General features: G+C 34.4%; 1 protein-coding gene across 6 annotated transcripts in view; it reads left to right on the forward strand.

The window, feature by feature from the left end:
• SNX13 (sorting nexin 13) overlaps nt 1-20,027 on the forward strand; it is a 58,684-nt gene that overhangs the window by 17,339 nt on the left and 21,318 nt on the right. For 5 of the 6 annotated variants that reach the window (XM_065751787.1, XM_065751790.1, XM_065751788.1 and 2 more), the window contains exons 2-14: nt 497-609; nt 3,996-4,098; nt 5,829-5,918; nt 6,276-6,397; nt 9,691-9,812; nt 9,966-10,067; nt 10,700-10,788; nt 11,174-11,257; nt 14,644-14,782; nt 15,273-15,361; nt 16,407-16,506; nt 17,252-17,445; nt 19,508-19,612. In XM_065751787.1, coding sequence (XP_065607859.1) covers nt 497-609; nt 3,996-4,098; nt 5,829-5,918; nt 6,276-6,397; nt 9,691-9,812; nt 9,966-10,067; nt 10,700-10,788; nt 11,174-11,257; nt 14,644-14,782; nt 15,273-15,361; nt 16,407-16,506; nt 17,252-17,445; nt 19,508-19,612 — 1,452 coding nt within the window. The remainder of the gene's footprint in view (nt 1-496; nt 610-3,995; nt 4,099-5,828; nt 5,919-6,275; nt 6,398-9,690; nt 9,813-9,965; nt 10,068-10,699; nt 10,789-11,173; nt 11,258-14,643; nt 14,783-15,272; nt 15,362-16,406; nt 16,507-17,251; nt 17,446-19,507; nt 19,613-20,027) is intronic. The other variant, XM_065751789.1, reaches the window with a different exon arrangement.

The following is a 20,027-nucleotide window of genomic DNA, read 5'->3' on the forward strand; positions in this document are numbered from 1 at the left end:
TCTGTGTTTCCATCATTTGATCACTGGTAGGAAAGGCGTAAATTAGGCAAAAAAAGAAAAATTGAGAACCTTAGAGCTGGAACAGTTTTTGTGGCCTATAAATTCTTGTCAGCTTCAGTTTCACACTTTTGGGATTTGGCTGAAACACAGTTTCCTTACTGAACTATAGAATAGAATGAATTAACATTATATAATCTTTGCTGGCTGCATTGCAGAAAGCAATAGCACTTTTAAGGGTGATAGTTGCATCTGAAATGAGAGATGGAACCAAAAGAATAATGCTATAATGTTGCCTAAGGTGAACTACTAGCTCACAGTGTAAATTGATAGCAAAATGTTTTTTTTTTTATTAAAAAGTTTCAATTTCATCAGTAAAACAGTTATTTCCTGACTAGTTAAAAGGTATCGAGCTTTTAAGTAACTACAACTACTGCTTTGCAGGTTTCCAAGCTGTACATGTATTAATGACTCTTTTCCTGTGTGTTCTTGTTTGCAGACCAGTCTTTCCATATGGGGATGGGGAAGTCTTGGTGTTGTGCTCTTTCTAATAACTTTTGGACCCTTCGCTATATTTTACTTTGCATTTTATATCCTCTGCTTTGTGGGTGGGTAAGTATGCTACTTACGTTTTTATATAGTTGTGGTAAAATTTTAACTTCTGTTAGCAGTTTGCTCTGAAAATCTGAAATGATTTCTGTGTAATTATGTGTGTGTTTAAGCGGCTTCTTATGGCTTAAGTATTACTTACTTTCTTGAGATCTGAAATGTATTGAAATTCAGATATATTTTTTTTTCTGGTCAAATGGTGCTCATACTATCTTTGTCAAGAGGAAAAAGGTGGCAGATTTTTTTAATAGATCTATTTTTAACTGCTAGTAGAGGACAAATATTCACGTAACACCAATGTTATCTTCAGTTCATTATTTCTTATTACTGTGTTGGTTCTTATCCCAGGTACTTATTAAGAAATTATGTCCTCTTTCCTTCTCACTGCACTGTGAAGAAGTTCCTGTGCATCAGTTTATGGCCATTTCCCCTCGTCCTGTTGCCACTCACATGTACATTTCTTCCTATGAGCACAGTTAGATTGTAGTGAGTGTTTTATTGTTATTTGCATGCATAAAATTATACTGAAACTGTTTTTGTGTATGAATAAAAGCTTTAAATCAAGTCATCTTTTTAAATTTTTTTTTTATCAGCACTGATTTCTAGAATGTTAGTTTTTGTTGTTTGCATGTTTTTTAATACCCTTTTCTTCAATTTGGGATTTGAAAATTGGTCACTTAGGGAGTTCACTTAGCTCTCTCCATGAAAGAAGAAGAGATTTTGTTTCCTTAACCTTTACAGCCAGACTATTACAAGGCATTAAGTTTCACCAAATATTTTTTTTTGCTTCTGCTTCAATTATTGGTGCAATTTCATTAACATTAGTTCTGCGCCTGTATTTTTCCTGTCCTCTCTTTGTATCAGGTGTGTTTCTTACCTTACCTTACTCTTTCTTCTGTCTTTGAATCTCAAAGTAGTAAAATAACTATGTTATTTGCAGTTAAGCCAAAAGCTTTAAGCTTATGATGATGTCAGAACTAAAACTTCTTAGATCTGCAGTCACTGACATTTGAAGGAATTTGCTTTTTATAAAAAGCATTATTATCAATACTTAGTTATATGCACGTGTATGTGTCTGCTGCCTATGCTTATTATTTTAATTCCTGACCATATTGGGAATGCTTGTGAAGCTCCATTTTGGCTTCCACAAAGCATTCACCCGAGCTTGTTACTTTTCACACTTGGTGGAGAAATGATAAATCTGTTTTCATTTTTCTGTCTTTCACCATTGTTCCAATGTTAATATATCCTCGTGAAAAGCTGATATTCCAATATCTTTGGAAGAACTTCAAACTGGGAACTACAGCCTTGTTCCAGTAATTTTTACATAATTTTTTAGAAAAGGCTAAAATGATTTTGCATTTACCTAATTTAATATCCTGTTGATTAATTGGATTAACATCTACACTGGAAGCTTCTGATTACCTAACAGCTATAGTAGGTAGTCAGGCTATGTATAACTTATCTAACGTACTCAAGATCTTTAAGTTGAAGAAGAAGATGTATTAATTTGTGTTCTAGAAGCAGATAGCATTTCTAGCTTAAAAATGAAAATACTTATATATAGGATGGTGAATGTACGTTTCGACTGTATTGGTAGCATGTTAATATTTTTGAATGAGTATAAAATATTTTTGAGACTCAAAATGTGTCAAAATGTTTGAGAGAAAAAAGGTTCATAACCTATAGCTTGTTACCTTCAAGGCCTCAGTCCTTTTGAATTAACAGAATTATATCTGCCCTTCTTTCTCTTACATGTTGCTGATAAGTAAAATTATTTCCTAGCAAAAAAAAAAGGTGTTTTGAGAATACTTTTTTCTTTAAAAGCAGGCAGAGTTTTCTAGTAGGAAATTGGCAGACTACAAATAAAGTAAACCTAAAGATTCTGATGAGTAAATAAATAAATAAAACCCACAACATTTTTTAGCATAATGAAACAAATACTTCAGTTTTCTAAGCAAGTTTTTGTCCTTGAACTGAATTGAGATGATAGTGGCACTCTTGGTGTTATGATTTCAAAGCTATCTGGGAGCATCTAGAGCAGTAAAACAATTAGAACTTTAGAAGGTTTATAATTTATGGTACTTCAGTCATGTGTAGAAAGTGCTTGTGATTGGCAGATAAAGAGGGTGCTGTAGGTCGTAAGGGAATCAGGGCTTTGAGTGGAATATTCTTCCTCATCAGGTTACCCATAATAATTTTGTATTATTTTTATATTAGAATATAAATGACAACCTTTCTACCTCTGAATTACAAACCACTAAAGAGCTTATAAGGAATGGTTCCCAGTTTGCAGATTAAAACCTTTAAAAGGATATTTTTTTCTGCTTTAGATGTGTTGCTTAGAAATTATATTCTAATCATATACTAAGAATGTTGTATAACAGGAAAAATCTATACTAAAATAACATTATTTCAGGACATTTCTAGGCTGGGACTGCTTTGAAGGGTTGTGTGGTCACGTGTTCATCAGTTGGCCTGTGTTTTCGTGCTTAACTTTTCAAAGGCTACTTCAGTTGTGCTATAATTGGCACAGTCTTTAGGTTTTCAACTGTTCCTTATTAAAACTGGCCTTGTGTTTTTTGTGCCCTGGTGTCATAAGTCATAAATTATTCCTGTTGCAGCAAAATTGAATTCCTTGTAATAGTTATATTCCCTTGTGCGTTCATTATATCACAAAGAAAAAGTAATAAAATTAGCTGTTGTCCTGGTAAACCGTTAAGTCATAATTTAGATATTATTGTGGAATTGTGAGGATAATGAACTTCTAATATAAAATATTTTAAAAAAGAAATGGTCCAGGAGTATGCTTGTCTTTAGAGTTCATATGCTGACTTAATTAAATAAAACAAAAACGCAACTCCATTGTGTTTAACTTCTTTTTTCCTCTAGTCTTTTTCTTTCTCTCTCTATTCCTATGTCCTATATTTTTAGTTTAACGTAAGTTCTTATAATTTCTACGCTTGATATATCCATTTCTTCCTGATGCTTTTCTTGCTCTTGTGAGGCTCTGGAACAGTTTGCCCAGGGAAGCTGTAGAAGCCCCATCCCTGAAGGTGTTCAAGGCCAGGCTGGATGGAGGTTGTGGGCAGCCTGATCTAGTGGGTGGCAATCTTGCCCATGCCAGAGGTTGGAACTAGGTGATATTTGAGGGCCCTTCCAACCTAAGCCATTCTGTGCTTCCATGGTAAGACTGGGAAACTTCTTGTTTACTACTGTTAGCTATTTTGTGTAACAAAATGTACTGGAAGAGCCTTGCCCTATGTATAATCAACAATGAAAGTCAGTATTTATATTATATTGGTATTTCATAAATTGCTGTGTGAAGTTTTCTAATGGGGAGAGAAAAATGACTGTTGTTCTATTTGGTTTTTCTTTTTCACTTTTAGGGGTTTTGTGGTTACTCTTTTATTTGGAAAAAACAACTCTGAAAAGTACCTTGAGCAGTGTGAACATTCATTTCTTCCTTGTACATCAGTTGGTATCCCTAAGGTGAGGAGACTTTAATGGCCTTAACTTGTAGATCAGATTTTGTAGCTTTGAACCTATGAGTTTTGAAATTAATTTTAGTCTAAAAATTATATGTGTACCAATGTTCAGAAATTAAACAATCCCACTTTTATATTTTCAGTCAACAGTGCAAAACTGTTTATGAGAGTGAAATGCAAGATTTTTCCTTCTGGAAATACCAACATTTTAAGCAGTTATGGGAAGTTTCTTTCAAGTGTTGTTTCTAGCTTCATTGTGTTAAATGACTTGCTTTTTGACTATCCTTAAGGCCAAAGGAAAATAATGGAAATGCATCTGTGAATGTGGAGGAGCAGTGTGATCCCCTTTCCAACTTTTTTTCTGAAATGTTAACAAGCAGACCATCTTGGTTAGTAGCTCAAAATTCAGGCTTCCTAATTGCATAAATATGCATCTGTTTAGAACAGGTTCTTAATAGCTAACTAAGATGTAGAATTATTATATATTCCTGGTTTATGAACCTGTGTGTCTTGACAGGTATGTCTTGCCCTAATTGATTTGAACTCAGAATAGAGAAAATGCATGAACCTAAAGATTGCTCGTTATGTTATGATGATTAATCTCATGAATGTTTCCCTTAAGACATCCTTCAGCCATTAGATAATCAATCATTTTACTGTTTGTGATGAGGAAGTTTCAACTTTCTTATTAGCACTTATCAAGCACATTTTAAAAATGTGCTTTATGATTCTAATTGAAGATTTTGGGACTCATTCATAACTCAGTTGGTAAGTTACCTTTTCACTTAAGTCCCAGTTGAATCTTAAACACAAAAACCAAGTCAAGTATATTCTAACCTGAGTGTAAATTCAGTGTAAATGATAAGTTTAAGGCTTTATTGTTACTGTTCAAAAAGGAGTAGGCAAACTAATGAATCCTGTTCTACTTAATAAAACTTCATTTTAGGGGACTGAAGTTCTTGGCCCTATGTAGCTTCAGTGCTTATGTTATGTTGATTATGAAGTTTTGCTTATGTCTCTAACTAAATAAAAATTTATTTTTGAGAGCGGGCTTAGAAAATTGCTCTTTCAAACTTACTCTAAGTGTATGAAACTTCTTGATGTTCCTTTTTTTGATCTCCATATGTATCTATGCTCTAGCTATTTTATAAATGAATGTATTTTTTTGTGTAATCCTTGCAATTTTTGTACTTCTGGTGTGAGGGTGGATTATTGATGCACATATGTCATTTTTCTCAACCAACCAACCTCATCAGTTACTTCTAAAGGGCTGTCTGTCAAGTAATGATGGTACAAAAGAGTAATTTCTCTACCAGCACATAATAATCAGAAAAGGATAAAGGAAGCATGTGGGGGAACCTAAATTGTCACGTGCATGAGGCTGTACATGAGTTTCATAATCAAGCATGGAACTGGAGTCTTGCCCACAAACTGTCTTGTGCTGCTGTTCTCCTCTACCCTTTTACTGTTGTTTGAGTTTTATTCCCTTCTAATCTGTTATTTTAGTGAACTTGCTTCTTAACGGTAAACAAGAAATAATGTAGATCAGTTTATCACTGTTATTTACTATATAGTGAAAAGTTTGGTTATTCATCTATATAGAACATAAGATATAAATGTGAGAAAAAGGTTACATAAAGTTGCTACTGGAAATATACAAATATCACAAATAGCTATAGTTAAAAACCAACTCTACTAAAAACTACAAAGTTAAATTTCCCGATCTTTTTCAAGTGCATAGAAGAAATGAAACGTGAAGCCAGACCTATTAAGATTGACAGAAGGCTTACAGGTGCAAATATAATTGATGAGCCTTTGCAACAGGTAAGTTCTAGCCAGTACTATTTAATTTATTTTTCCAAGTATCGAGTCTGTAACATCTAAGTTGTTGTGAGACAAATAGAAGTTGAGACTGGTAAGTGAAAAAAAACATAAAGGGTGAGCCAAGATGTTGGGCAGTACTTTTTGTCTGTTTCTGTATATTCGAGTTTTTCAACACAGCAGTGGGAATGTGTGTGAATCAACAAGAGAGCTTTCAGTATTTATCGTTTCAGTCATGGTTTTATAATGATAAATAAGTTAATTAGTGAACCTTTTAAGCAGACTGATATTGCGTTGCCAAGCACATTTTTTTTGCCCTGTTTTGTTCATTATGTCATCTTTTTCCTTTTCCAATTTCAGGTGATCCAGTTTTCCCTGAGAGACTATGTGCAGTATTGGTATTACACACTAAGTGATGATGAATCGTTCCTTCTGGAAATCAGGCAAGCTCTTCAGTATGCACTTGTTCAGTTTTCAGCCAGGTAAGATTATTTGTGTTTTATCAAGCAAATGGAAAAATATCTCTATTGATATATGGTAATAGATAAAAATGATTTTTAGTTTATCTGTTGACAGAGTTCTCTGTATTATACAGAAAGAACATTAACATAGTTTAAGATCATAATCTGAAAGAAGTACAGCCTTGCTGATCCCTTAGGCAATGAGAGGAAGTGACATTTGTTGTCACAGTCTTTTCCACATTTTGATTAATGCCTAAAATTACTGAATAGCTATTTTTCTGCAACTTAGAGTCAGGTTCAGTATGCAAGTCAGGTTCCAATAAACAGCAGGGCTGTTCTGAAGATGAGTCTGTCTGAAGACCTTGATTTCAGAGACTTGTATCAGCTCAGGTAACTTTGAAAACAGGGTCTTGCTGTTCAGTATGTATCAACGAATGTTTTCAAAAGGGTAGCAATGTGATGTATCATTTCTTTCTACAGATCTAATTTTGTCTTAAAGATATTTAGTTATTGCTTCTTTTATAACAAACTGATAGTTTATTAATTGTCCCTTGTTTTTCTGTTGTTGCTTAATCAAGTAGTAGAAAATCAGGGAATGAATGAGTAGGAAAATACTGGCTTTAGTACAGCTGTTTTCTCAGCCCAAGAAGCCTTCTGTATTTTATTTCTGTGTAAACTTCAATACTTCTTTATTAAGTAATAATTTCAAGCGTTTATCTCACTTTAGTAATTATGTTTTCTCTTTAAGAGGTTGGGGGTCACCTTCTCAGGTGGCTTCTCAAACTTCTCAGCAAGTTTTAAGGCTTTGTTCTCTCTCAATTGAAAACACAGGTTAGAGGTTCTGGGAAGGAAGTTTGAAGATGGAGAGATAGGTTTAATACTAGGAGAAGTTCATGATGATAAAATCACATTGATCATGAAATAATGGAAAACCTAGTAAACAAGTCTGAAAATAGGCTAAATAAAAAATACCTTACGGGAAACAGTCCTGTTCTTAAGTACGAAATAAATTTGACTGCTGAAATTCAAAAGCTTTGTCTGTTGGGTAAAGTTACTTCCTTGAGCTATATTGAGCACTGGTTTTGTGTCAGAGCAGGTCAACTTATGACTAGCTTAATTTTTCCTCCTACAATATTGCATTTCTTCAAAAATAGCCACTGCTCCTGTGCAATTTTCTTCTTCCTGTACAAATCCTACCATTTTCTTAGGGCTGCAGCAATTGATTATTATCAGAGGAAAATGATCTAGTGTATTATAATGGCTGCGGCCAGTTACAGCTGTAGCAGTCTTAGATTAGTTTCATAATCTCTGATTTTATATATGCTATGAATTTCTGGAGAGAGTGTGTACAGCAGACTCTTTTTTTCAATCTCTTTTGGAGTTGCTCTTTCAGAACAATGCTGCAAGGCTGCCACCTAGTGTTTTTGTGTGACTTGTCTGTATGGTTGGTGGCTCTGGATTATCAATGGTTTTGATTAACTGCCCGTTTAGGCAGCTCCACTGCACAATCTCACATCTAGATTTTGTATTGGGCTGTCTTCTCTACCAGAGTTCCTTATCGCTTTTTCGAGGAAGAAAGAGAAAATAAACACAAAGAAGAAAGTGTTGTAGAAGGATTCTGCTATAATAGTTATATGAGAGAATTTAGACAATGGAATATTTAGTGCAGAGTGTATATCATCACTGATGTTCAGCTCGTTAAACCTGTAATATGTAGCTTTTTGGCTCTATCTGAAAGGCATGGGCATCTCAGTATAGCTGCATCTTTCTTAGACCAGAAGTTAAGTGGTTTTATTCAAAGCTGATGGGTGACTATTTTTTAACACTTCTCTTTGTGTGTTGCTTATTTAGTGATTCATGCTAACTGCATCTTGTGTAAGCTGTGGAATAATTGATAATATTAGGTCATTGATAGTTTCAAATGAATTGTGTGTTTTCTTACTTGTACATATACTGCAAATTCAGAAAAGAAAAAAAAAGTTCATATGACTTCCAAAACAGTGGGAGAAAAAGAATCATAGAATGGCTTGGGTTCAAAGGGACCTCTGGGATCATCAAATTTCAGTCCCTCTGCCACAGACAGGTTTGCCAACTGACATTATCAAATTCTATATGAGGCTGCCCAGTGCCCCATTCCACCTGGCCTTGAAAACCTCCAGGGACAAACTTGCTGAGGATATGCTCAATCTCATCATCTATGTCATTGATAAAACGATGTTAAAGATGACCAGTACCCCCCTCCTGCGTAACGCTGCTTGTCACTGGCCTCTGGCTGGTTGTGTAGCCATTGATTACAAACCTCTGGCTGTGACCTTCTAACCAATTCCTTATCCACTAAATTGTCCACCCTTCAAGTCCATCTCTCCAGTTTAGAGATAAGGATGTAGCTGGAGACCATGTCAGAAATCCAGCAGAAGACCAGGTGGGTGACATCAGTTGCCTCCTCTTTGTCCACCAGTGCCATCACTCCATCACAGAAAGCCGCCAGATTGATAAGATGTGACCTTCCCTTGGTGAAGCTGTGCTGGATGTCAAGGATCACTCACTCATCCCTCCTGTTCCTTGGCGTGTCTTCTAGGAGGATCTGTTCCATGATATACCAAGGCACAGATTTAAGGCTCACTGGTCCATAGTTTCCTGGGTCTTCCTTTCGCCCTTTTTTATAAATGAAAATGATGTTTCCCATTTTCTGGGGATTTATTCTGACAGCCATGACTTTAAAAATATGGTAAAGAGTGGCTTGGCAACCACAGCAGCCAGCTCCTTTAGGACCCTGGGATGCAAGTCATCTGGCTGCCCATAGACTTGTACACACTCAGGTTCATGAGATGATCTTGGGTCTGCTCTGCCCTTACAGTGTAGGGGAGTTGGCTCCCTTAGATTCCAAGTTGATTCCCTCAGATCTCCCAAGAGATTCAGGGATGTGAGATTCATGAGAAAGGAGAGGAGAAAAAAAAAAAAGAAAGAAAAAGACCTATGCAGTATTTTAGTTTTAAGTTGTAGATGCTTTGAGATGGCTTGAATGAGGTTTTTTCAGCAGATATTTTAAGGTATTGTGAATCAGAAGACTACTTGAGGTATCAGTTTTGACTTGTTGACTTGAAAATAATTCAAGCATAATTATTAATGTGTAGATATAGGAATGATATTTTACAATGTTTCCTTTGGTTTTGGTGAGCAGGAGAAGATGCTTTTTTCTTTACTCTCTGTGCTGTCACTGACTGTTGTCAGGGGGGAATGAGAAGTAGAAATTTGCAATTGCTCTTTGTATTCAGGATAAATTAATTAATTTCCATGGGTCACTTTTTTGGTAGGTCAAAGGAAACAGACTGGCAGCCTTACTTCACTACAAGACTTGTTGATGATTTCGGCACTCATCTTCGAGTTTTCAGAAAAGCTCAGCAAAGAATAGCAGAGAAAGGTGAACAGATGAAAGGTAATATAGTGGCTGAAACATTTTTTTATTTTCATTCTTGAGTTGGCAAGTGTTTTACATGTGTGAAATATAGTTAACTTTATAATTCAACTTTACTCTCAAGTTTCTGATCTTTACAGAAAAGTATATTTGCTTTTATTTTCTTTTGTATAGACCAAGCTGAGGAACTTGTAGATACATTCTTTGAGGTTGAAGTTGAAATGGAAAAAGAAGTCTGTCGTGACCTAGTCTGCACTTCTCCCAAAGATGAAGAAGGTCTCTCAATATTCTTCTGAAGCTATTGTAGTTTAGCAGACTAAATTAAAATGCTTCCAATTGATTTTTAAGTGTCGATAAATACTGAAACCTTAGTGTGTGACTTTCAAAGCATGGTTATCTACAATACATGTACATTTCCTCTAATTTGTACTTGTATAATATTAATAAGTGTATCTATGTCTCTATTCCTCTTTTCATTGGAAAAAAGATAATGCTTTCTGGCACAGAGGGAATGGCTTTGCAGATGGTAATTGTTTTTTATTAGATCTACTATCCTTACCACTACTCAATAATCTTCACTTAATGAAATATCACTGTTTGGGCAATGTATGCAGGGGGAAAAAACGCTATATATATTAAGGAAAATAAATTGAAATACTACTTGTTTGATTCCTGGAATTTGGCTTTCTTTTGTCTTGGCTTTGGAACTGTAGTTATCTTTGTTGCATTATATGTCAGTGCTGTGTATATTCATTCTGAAGGATGTTACTATGGTGCTTAGACTGTAAGAATATGTATTACTTTGTTTTAAGGATTTATCCATTGGTTTTCATGATACCAGGTAAAATGTGGAACAAAATAGTAGAAATTTGTGCTGAGGGTTTTTTCATTTTGTTCTCTCTCTACAGGATTCCTAAGGGATCTGTGTGAGGTCTTACTGTATATATTGCTACCTCCTGGAGACTTCCAGAACAAGATCATGCGATACTTTGTCAGGGTAAATGCAGACTCTGAAAGTCATCCTAATTCTTTACTTTAATGCCTCAAAAAATGTTAAAACTGTGTTTTGTTTTTTTTTTAATTTTTCTTTTGTTTTAGAAAATCCATCTAACTTAGCATTGAATTATTTTTAAATGAAATATAATCTAAAAGTTGTTTAATAGAATGTATCAGTTTATATGAAATGCACAAGGTCTTTTTTTAAACCTGCAGCAATATTAGAAAAGTGATAAAGTGAATTTTGTTTTCTGTGATATATCAGTGTCTTCTGTTAGTCGGGAAGTTAATATGCTGGTGTCCATTGAATGATACCTGTTTTCTTTAACATCTGTACAATGATACTGAAATTATCACACTTGAAAATGATTTCTCTTATTTTGTAGGAAATCCTCTCCCGAGGAATTCTTCTTCCATTAATAAACCAGCTCAGTGATCCTGATTATATTAATCAGTATGTCATATGGATGGTAAGATTTATAATGGTTTGATGTTTTTATGTAAGCCTTTGCTTGTGTTCCCTTGTTTTCATGCCAAAAAGGTACTGAGTAAAAAAGTAATATTGGCAGAAATAACTTTGATTGGCATGTGTGTATGTTTATGCACATGCATATATGCTGTCTTTACTATCTGTACTCTGTGTTGTGGTTCTTTGGCAAAAGTTGCCTGGCTGTTCAGGAGATATAGTGGTAACCTTGAATGTGATTTTTTTCCTTAACCTTCTTTGTAAGTGTACTCTAAAGCTGAAGAGACCTCCAGATTGACAAGTGTTTTTGTGTGTGTGAGCATTTGCTTCTGCTAAGGAATCTCAGGATTTGTTTTGAGGATATTTATGGTGATCCTTAATAGTTTAACACAGTGGGAAGAAACAAAATCTCTAGAATGTATATGTAAAAAAAAAACAAAAAAAACAACAACCCTCCATAGAGTACAAAATTTGTAGTCTGAAAATATATACAAATAATGTACAAAAATTAAAGCATACATACAACATTTTCATTTTAATTAATGTTGTTGCCTGACAATGCAAGTTAAAACTTAAGTTTATCCTGTTTTCCTTGTGGGTCATGAGTCACATTTATTTGAATCTTTTCCTTCTCCAAGTTTTCTCTACTTTCATTTGTATATTTTAATCTTGGAGTGCACATTCCAGGACTATGCTGAAAGCACCCTTGTTTGTTTGTTTTTTACATATTAAATTGCTTCTGCTGTACATTTATATTATTTTCTTAAATCTTCTTTTTATGTAACAATTTTCAAGGTGCTTTTCTAAAGGAGCCTTGCTTTAGTATGAACTATCATTGCTGCTTATGCGTACTCATTTCAATTTTTGTTTCCCTTTTCCTCCTACGCATCTTCTTTTTTTAGTAACTTGGCCTCTTTATTTACTGAACACTGCCTCTAGCTGCATCCAAAGATAGATCCTGAGGCTTTTATAAAGCTTTCTGTTATGATAATGTCCCAGTTGTTAATTTAATAATTTCTTTGAGATGAAGAGGTATAGATTCTGGCTAAAGATTCTAATGTATAATGGGAAATGCTTTCAAAAGTTTAATACAAGCCTTACAAAATAAAATTGGAGAAATTAAATTTTAAAGAAGATAGGACAATTTTTTTTATTTTTTAATGAGAATGTTTAACATAAAATCAGATTCAAAAAGAAAATAATTGATTCTTTTGAATGAGAATAATAATATACTGCTTTTCTAGGCATACCATAGACTAATACTAATTCTTTTATATTGAAGTTTTGTTTTGTTTTCAAGTTAGAAGTTAATCAAAGCTTGTCTCTCTTTGCTATAAAATTTATTTATTTTTAATAAAACATTTAAAATTCAACTATTTCCTTTACTGTTACATGGGAGAAACTGACAGTAGTACTGTAGAATGGCTTGGGTTGGAAGGAACCTGAAAGTTCATCTAATTACAACTTCTAAGAAATATGCTTTTAAGTAACTTTGATCAAAGAAATCAGTGCTTCGTAGTCTCTTTTCTGTGCAGCTCTTGCCAATGCTCTTTGGCAGTACAGAACAATTGATACATTTCCGTGTGATAGTGAGTGTTTATGACAGACATGGATGCTGTGGTTTGCTCTCCAGCCTTGCTTTGGATACTAAAGACAGCATTAGGACTCAACTGTCTGCACCTGCATGCACATGCTGTAAAGCTGCCAATGTTCCTGAGGTCCCATGCTGCATTCCTAACTCCATTTCCAGTGATCTCAACAATGCAGCAAGCTTCCTTTATTTGGACAAATTCCTTCAAGTCCCTGTAGCAGACTGCATTTATCCTTTAGCATTATTAGGACAGCAAGCTTTGGGATAATAGTATATATTGAAATAGCTCAGCAGTACTTACAAGGGTATCAAGAACTAGAGTTTCGCAGGGAGTATTACTTAAGGCATTTTCTAGTTCTTATTCCAATAGGTCATGGTTTCATTATAGGATGTTTAATTTCTTTTCTTAATTTTGTATCTTAAGACACCGGTAGATTGGGAAATACGTAGGAGTTGACAAATTTTAAATCTTTTCAGTGGTCACATGAGTTTCTACCTACAATTTTAGGTAAGGTCTAAATCTAAACCAGGACTGCTTGCTTGGTTCTCTGTTGGTCTGGCTTTCATCAGTCATTTGGTGTTTTCTCACTGACCTGGATACTTTTTTTTTTTTCTGTGATCTGGGCATTACAAGAAGTTAAAATCCCTGGAAAAGATTCCTTCCCTTTTCAAGGCTTGGCACAGCTGGTTGTAGGGGTCTGGGGCACAGTATGATCAGTGTGGAAAATTGAGAACAAGCCTAAGCAAGCTTATGTTGTGCAAACTTCTGTAGCTTTGGCTTTGTCAGTGTTCATGTTTTGCTCAGAAGAATTCAGTAGTAATTATATGTAAGAATAAGACTTTGATTTAAAAAGAAACAAAAAAAAAAAAAAGAGGAAAGCTTGCTAGTATCTAGCTTAGAGAAAATTTCAGGCTCTTTTTCTATGGTTCTTAGAGAACAACTGAGTCTCATTGGTTGAAGTGGCATTAAAAAAGAAACAAAAACAAACCCTACCTGTAAATCCCAAACAAGCTGCAAAAACAAAACAACAAAAACAAACAAAAACTTCAGAAGAGAGCTTGAGTTAAATGTGCAGTTTGCTGTAGAATTGCTCAGCTTTATGGGTGAGAGTAATACCTGTTCTGAACTAAGGTTTTTGTTCTTCTAGCTGCAGGGAAAGCAACCTTTCCTGTGAGTCTGTATTTTTTCTGAATAGTGGTGTTCAATCTCTGTGTGAGATTGTTGATTTCTATTTTCATTATTTTATTTTTACTGTTTCTGCATGGAAAAAAAAATCGGATTGCATTCAAATTTTTATGCTATTTAGTGGGAAGACTATGAACTGAATGCTGATTTGAGCCGGACTCCTATGTTCAACAAGGATAACTTCAAGCTGACTTTTTTTTTAATAATATTGTGAAAAGCTTTGGGGTTTTTATTGGGGAGGAAAAAAAAACCCAGTCAGATGTTTAGGCGATTATGTCCTAAAACTGATAGGTTTTAAATCACAGTACTTAGTGCTGGAAGGAATCATCTGGCAGTGCTGGCTCTAGCTTAGAGACAGGTTGGATATGTTTGGCAGACAGGGCAGTGAGGTGGAATGTTACCACTGACCCACAGAAATAGAAAGTAGAAATATATAGATGGCTCACGGATGTCCAGTTTCATTTATCATTTGGATATCTGAAAATTTTGAAGTATGACATTTTAGCATTAAAAGAAGACCTGGAAATATCAAAATGTATCAAAGTAATTCATAATGATTCAGAACTTGCTTTTATTCGTTTTACTTTATTTATGCTGTAAAATTTTGTTTCAGATTCGTGATTCCAACTGTAACTATGAGGCCTTTATGAATATTATTAAATTAAGTGATAATATAGGAGAGTTGGAAGCAGTCAAAGATAAAGCAAGCGAAGAACTGCAATATCTTCGATCTCTAGATACAGCAGGAGATGGTTAGTACTGTGTTATTTTACAAAATGTGAAATGTGTTTTTTTTTTTATTTTCTTGTGTGTTTAAAAACAAATCACTTTTACCATCTGTATTTTGGTAAAAGTGCATCTTACCTAGAGCCTACTCTTTTTGTTGTTGTTGTTTTTGGGGGTGGTTTTTTTTTTTTCTTGCTTCTTTTTTTAATTTGGAAAATTGATTAGATATGTATACTTCCACAGAATTGAAACTTACCTCACAGATGGTTATGAATTTCAGTAATACTCTAAGTATTAATCAGTAGTCAGCTAACAGCCTGAAAATGGAGAGAATTTCTTCTCGTTGATTTCTGTCAGTGAAATGTTTTAACTGAAAACCTTTGCGAATCTGATGAGTTTTCTGTATGGTATTTCACTTCTTTGTCTGACGTGTTCTTAAAATATATCTTGTATTTCAGGACAAGAGTTCATTTACTCATCTGCATTAGTTAATCCTGTTTCTTTGCTTATTTTCAGATATCAACACTATAAAAAATCAAATAAACAGTTTATTATATGTTGTTAAAGTATGTGATTCAAGAATTCAGAGGTTGCAGTCAGGAAAAGTAAGTATTTTAGAATGATTTTTTTGTTCTGAGAGATAGAGGTTGTGAAAGACTTGATACTTCAGTCTAACTACTTAATTCTTTTTGGAACAAATTTGAAGTGTACAATTATAGGGATATATTATAAAACTCAGTCTTTAATGTACGTATTTAGAGAGTTTTAGAATCTGACTGTAGTAGTTTAGATAGGTCAGTACACCTTAAACTATAGATTCAGTATAAGAATTAAACTGAAATGATGTGTAGATAATACGTGAAGCATCTTTGTATTTACGCACCTAGATTTGGGTGAGATTTTATTTCAGTTTTGCTGTTCTAGTGTATAACTTTTGCACTTTAAGTTTAGTCTTTGGCAAAATTTTCTTACTGTGCTGATAACAGTACCACTTGATTATTTGACAGTGCCTTATGGGCTCTCTTGCTGCTTTAGTTCGTAAAAAGCCTGAGACAGACTAGGACATTAAATTTGAGAGCCTAATGCTGTTCTGTTGGCTTGTTTGTTTTGATTTATATTTGTACAAAGTCAGTATGTTTGCTTTGTTTCATGACTCTCTTAACTGGACTTTAATGTGTCTCAGTGATAATGTAATGTTGCGCATACTGACTGTTAAAATGTTTAAAATATTCTGTGGCTGGATTCTGAAGCACTACACTAATACCAATAAATGTCATTTTAACAGAAGGAAGTTGAACAAACATAAATATAAGTGATCTGCACCCCATAAAATTCTGAAATTAGTTGATCTCATTACTGTATTTTCATGCTGTTGTAAGCAGTTAATAGATATTTGGAATTAATTTGACTTGTATAGCGTGACATGATTGAAACAGCTAAAAGCTAGCCCTTCTTATAGCAGTAAATAATTGAAGCCAAATATTTATGAGAAAGTGACCTCATTATCTTGATCTGATTAGTGACTTTAAAAGTAACTATCCATAGATAAGCTGTTTTACTGTCTATAATCTTTTTATTGCTATTATGCCTCCTTTATGGTAAAGAGAAAATTTTTAAAAAGTTTAAGAAAAAATGAACACTGTCTTACAGGAAATAGATACTGTGAAACTGGCAGCAAACTTTGGAAAACTTTGCACAGTCCCTCTGGACCATATCCTGGTAGACAATGTTGCACTACAATTTTTTATGGGTAGGTGTCAGTTTATCTTGAATTTCTATTTTGAAACAGTATACTGACTTATAACATTGTACCTAAATATAAGTATTTATTGAGAGTTAAAGACGTCCTTGCTAGAGGTGACCAAAACCTATTTTTGCAAACAAATCTGTAATTATCTGTTCAGAACACCATGTTCTGCACTTCTAAATACCAGTATTAATCTTGTTTCAATACTGATCCCTCCAAAAGATTGATCTTGCAATTCTTCTTTGTATGTCACCGAAGAAATTTGTTCTGTTTAGAAACGAATTGCTTCGAATTTTGTAGTTGACATAATTCTGAACCTTAATTGCTATTTTGTCTTTTGCTGGCCTCATGGAAACTAATGGAGCTAATGACTATGGATGTTTGGTAGATGTTTAAATGATTATGGAACTTCTGAAGGCTGTCTGAGAACCTAAAATACAACAGGAATCTATGTACTGTTTTAGGTTTGCTATATAATTAAGAAGATGATAGTTTAAATGTTGCATAATTCATATTTATCATTTTCTGATGCTTGCTGCTGTTCTGCAAATAAATAGTGTTCCTGATGATCATCACTAAGAGTATCAATTTTTTTTTTTTTTGTTACTCCCTGGGTGCCTATCCCAGTGCCTTTCTGTAAAGTAACTCCATGTTCTGGAGTTCCAATTTTAGCTAACATTTTAGAGAATTCTTACTTTAAGATGCTTGTTTACTTGATGTTTTCTGTTTGTTTGTTTGTTTTTCTTAGATTACATGCAGCAGACTGGTGGCCAAGCACATCTGTTTTTCTGGATGACAGTGGAAGGATACAGGGTTACAGCACAGCAACAGCTGGAGGTACTTCAAAGCCGGCAAAGAGATGGAAAACATCAGACTAATCAAACCAAGGGTCTATTAAGAGCAGCTGCAGTTGGAGTTTATGAGCAATATTTATCAGAAAAGGTAGGAATAATGCACATCTGAATTGTGTGAAGCTTGTTGTTTTTACAGATGGTTGAGTGGTATTTTTGACTACGTTAATATCAAGTTGATTTGATACAGCACAAGTGTTTTACAGGCTAACATTTAGGGCTCTTTCCTTATGTCAAGTGCTAAGAAAATATCTTCAGTTTCTTTGACTGTCTTCCCAAAAGCACTGAATATGTGTCCCTCAGATGCTTTCTTTCTATAATAGTGTATAGGAAAACTAGAGAAAATTTTAGTGTGTTCATAGATAACAATTCTGTATTAGATAAAAATCTTAAATGTTACATGTAATAAGAAATTACTTCCTCTCGTGCATGGGTGCCCGACCTTTCAGCTTGCCGGGGCTGAACTGAGTGAAGAGGAATAGTCTTGGGCTGTGTACGTGTAGGATGCTCTGAAAAGAATGCCTCCTATTTATTTCCATGGAAAATACAGCCCATACAAAGAGCACAATAATGGTGCTATTTGTCATATAGAAACAAAAGGTAATGGAATATTGGTTGGAAGGTTCAACCTTTACTGCCATACCACCAACATTCATCTCTGATGTTATTAGCCAACATCATAAAATAGGAGGCATTACTTTCAGAGCAACCCTCATAAAAGATTTACTGTAGTTAATGTATATGAGTATCAAAACTTATGATTTTTTTATATTTTTATCAAAACATCAAAAAGAGGCCAGTTAAAACATAAAATTAGTGGGCTGTTTGACCCTGTTTTTTTGTGAAACCAATGCATCTCTCTGGTTGGATGGAAATGGTTGTAATTCTTAGTGAGTTCTCAAGGGTTTCTTCTGAGAGTTGTGGTGAAATTTTTCTCTGCTTTATGCTTGAAAAAGAGTTGTTCACAAAAGTGGATGCTGCTAAAAAGCTATGACATGAATAAAGTGTGACTGTGAAGCGAAGGGTATTTTTCCCTGTTAAGACAGGGCTTGTAAAAGTCTGGTAGAGGGACATGCTCAGCTCTTTGAGTTGAAATTCTGATTGCAACTCAATACATTCCATTTGAAAATTTGCAGGTCATATATTAATGTTGACTGAAAAGTATACAGGAAAAAGTGGTCATTTTCTGGCCATCTTGGAGCCTGTTTTCAGACTTGAGAGCAAAGCATCTTTGTTCCGAATTGTTCTTTCTTCTGTTTGTGTACGCATAAAAATCACCTTTCAACTTACTCAAAAGCTTCCCCCTGCAAATTATCCCTTAAGTCTATGGCAATGTTTCTCTTTCTGCATTATTTCATTCAACTTTGTTTTTTCACCTCGGAAGCATATTGGCAGGGATTCTTTAGGCTATCCAGATCTTGCTCTGCTGACTGAGCACTCACCAGTTTGAAATCAGGAGCTGTGTAATCCCAGAGCTGTTCCGAAGCCAACCAATTCAGCCTCTCAGCTGTGCTAAATAGATCAGTTGAGCAGCTGTGTTGGGTCTGGTTTAGTGCTGGTTCCTGTGTCTGTTGCAGAAAATGGGAAATTATGTGAGCTTGGTCTATCTAAAAGAATGTTTAACTGGCAGTAGTTTCAAATACGTCATATCAAATGAGCACTGAGAATCTGATGGCTGTCTCTTTTGGTAGCTGTAATACAGTCTGTGAAAGAAGCTAGTGTGCTTTCAGCTCCTGATAGCATGTAGAAATTAGTAGAACTGACAAGCTGTTAGTTTTTCCTTTGCCACTTTCGGATTTCATCCATGTACTTTTTTTTTAGTGGGTAATTTATTTCCAATTTTGAGTCTTCCTATTCATAAATAAGACTATGCTTGAATCTGTGTAAGTCTGGATGGTGTATTGCTTCATGCTGATGTGCGTAAATTGTTTTTTGAATTGTTTTCTAGTATTCTGAAACTTGAGTTTTAATACTCTCAATTTCATCACTTTTTTTTTCCTTTTTTCTGTCCTAAACTGTCTTAGACATAGAAATAACCATCAAGAGGCTATATATTTTTCTTAGATACATGCAGAGTTGTATTGGATATTATTTGTGAAAATAGATTTTTTATATTTATAATGCAAAAGTTGATTTAGGCATCTCTGTGACAGGCATCTCCAAGAGTTAATATTGATGACAACTTGGTAGCAAAACTAGCAGAAACACTGAACCATGAGGATCCAACACCTGAAATATTTGATGACATTCAAAGAAAGGTATATTTTGTTCTTACTGTATTTCATTGGCATTTTTAAGATTAGGGGATATTAAACTTCACTGCAGCCAGAGGAAGAAAATCAAGTATCAAAAGCCTAAAACCTGTTTTACTATTTGCCTTTCCTATAATTTCTTCTATAAGAATCTTATTCTACATTGCCACCTTCTGCTTAGCCATATGTAGCATATGATTTTCTAAGTGATCAGCAGAAAGAGGTGGCATCCTGACTGAAATTAATTATGAAGCATGCATGAAAAATATGTGACTGTTATTTGTGTTTCTCCACCAATCTCAGAAAATGTGCCTATGCAAGTGACATGTAAGTGGTACAGTTTTCATCTGTCATTAGCTCTCTATTTTCAGAGGTGAATTAAGTGTATTACTGCATTAAATTTTACCTTTCAGGGAATTAA

This window comes from Cyrtonyx montezumae, unplaced genomic scaffold, assembly GCF_038088225.1.
Source record: "Cyrtonyx montezumae isolate F1298 unplaced genomic scaffold, pur_monq_1.0 scaffold_8, whole genome shotgun sequence".
NCBI lineage: Eukaryota > Metazoa > Chordata > Aves > Galliformes > Odontophoridae > Cyrtonyx > Cyrtonyx montezumae.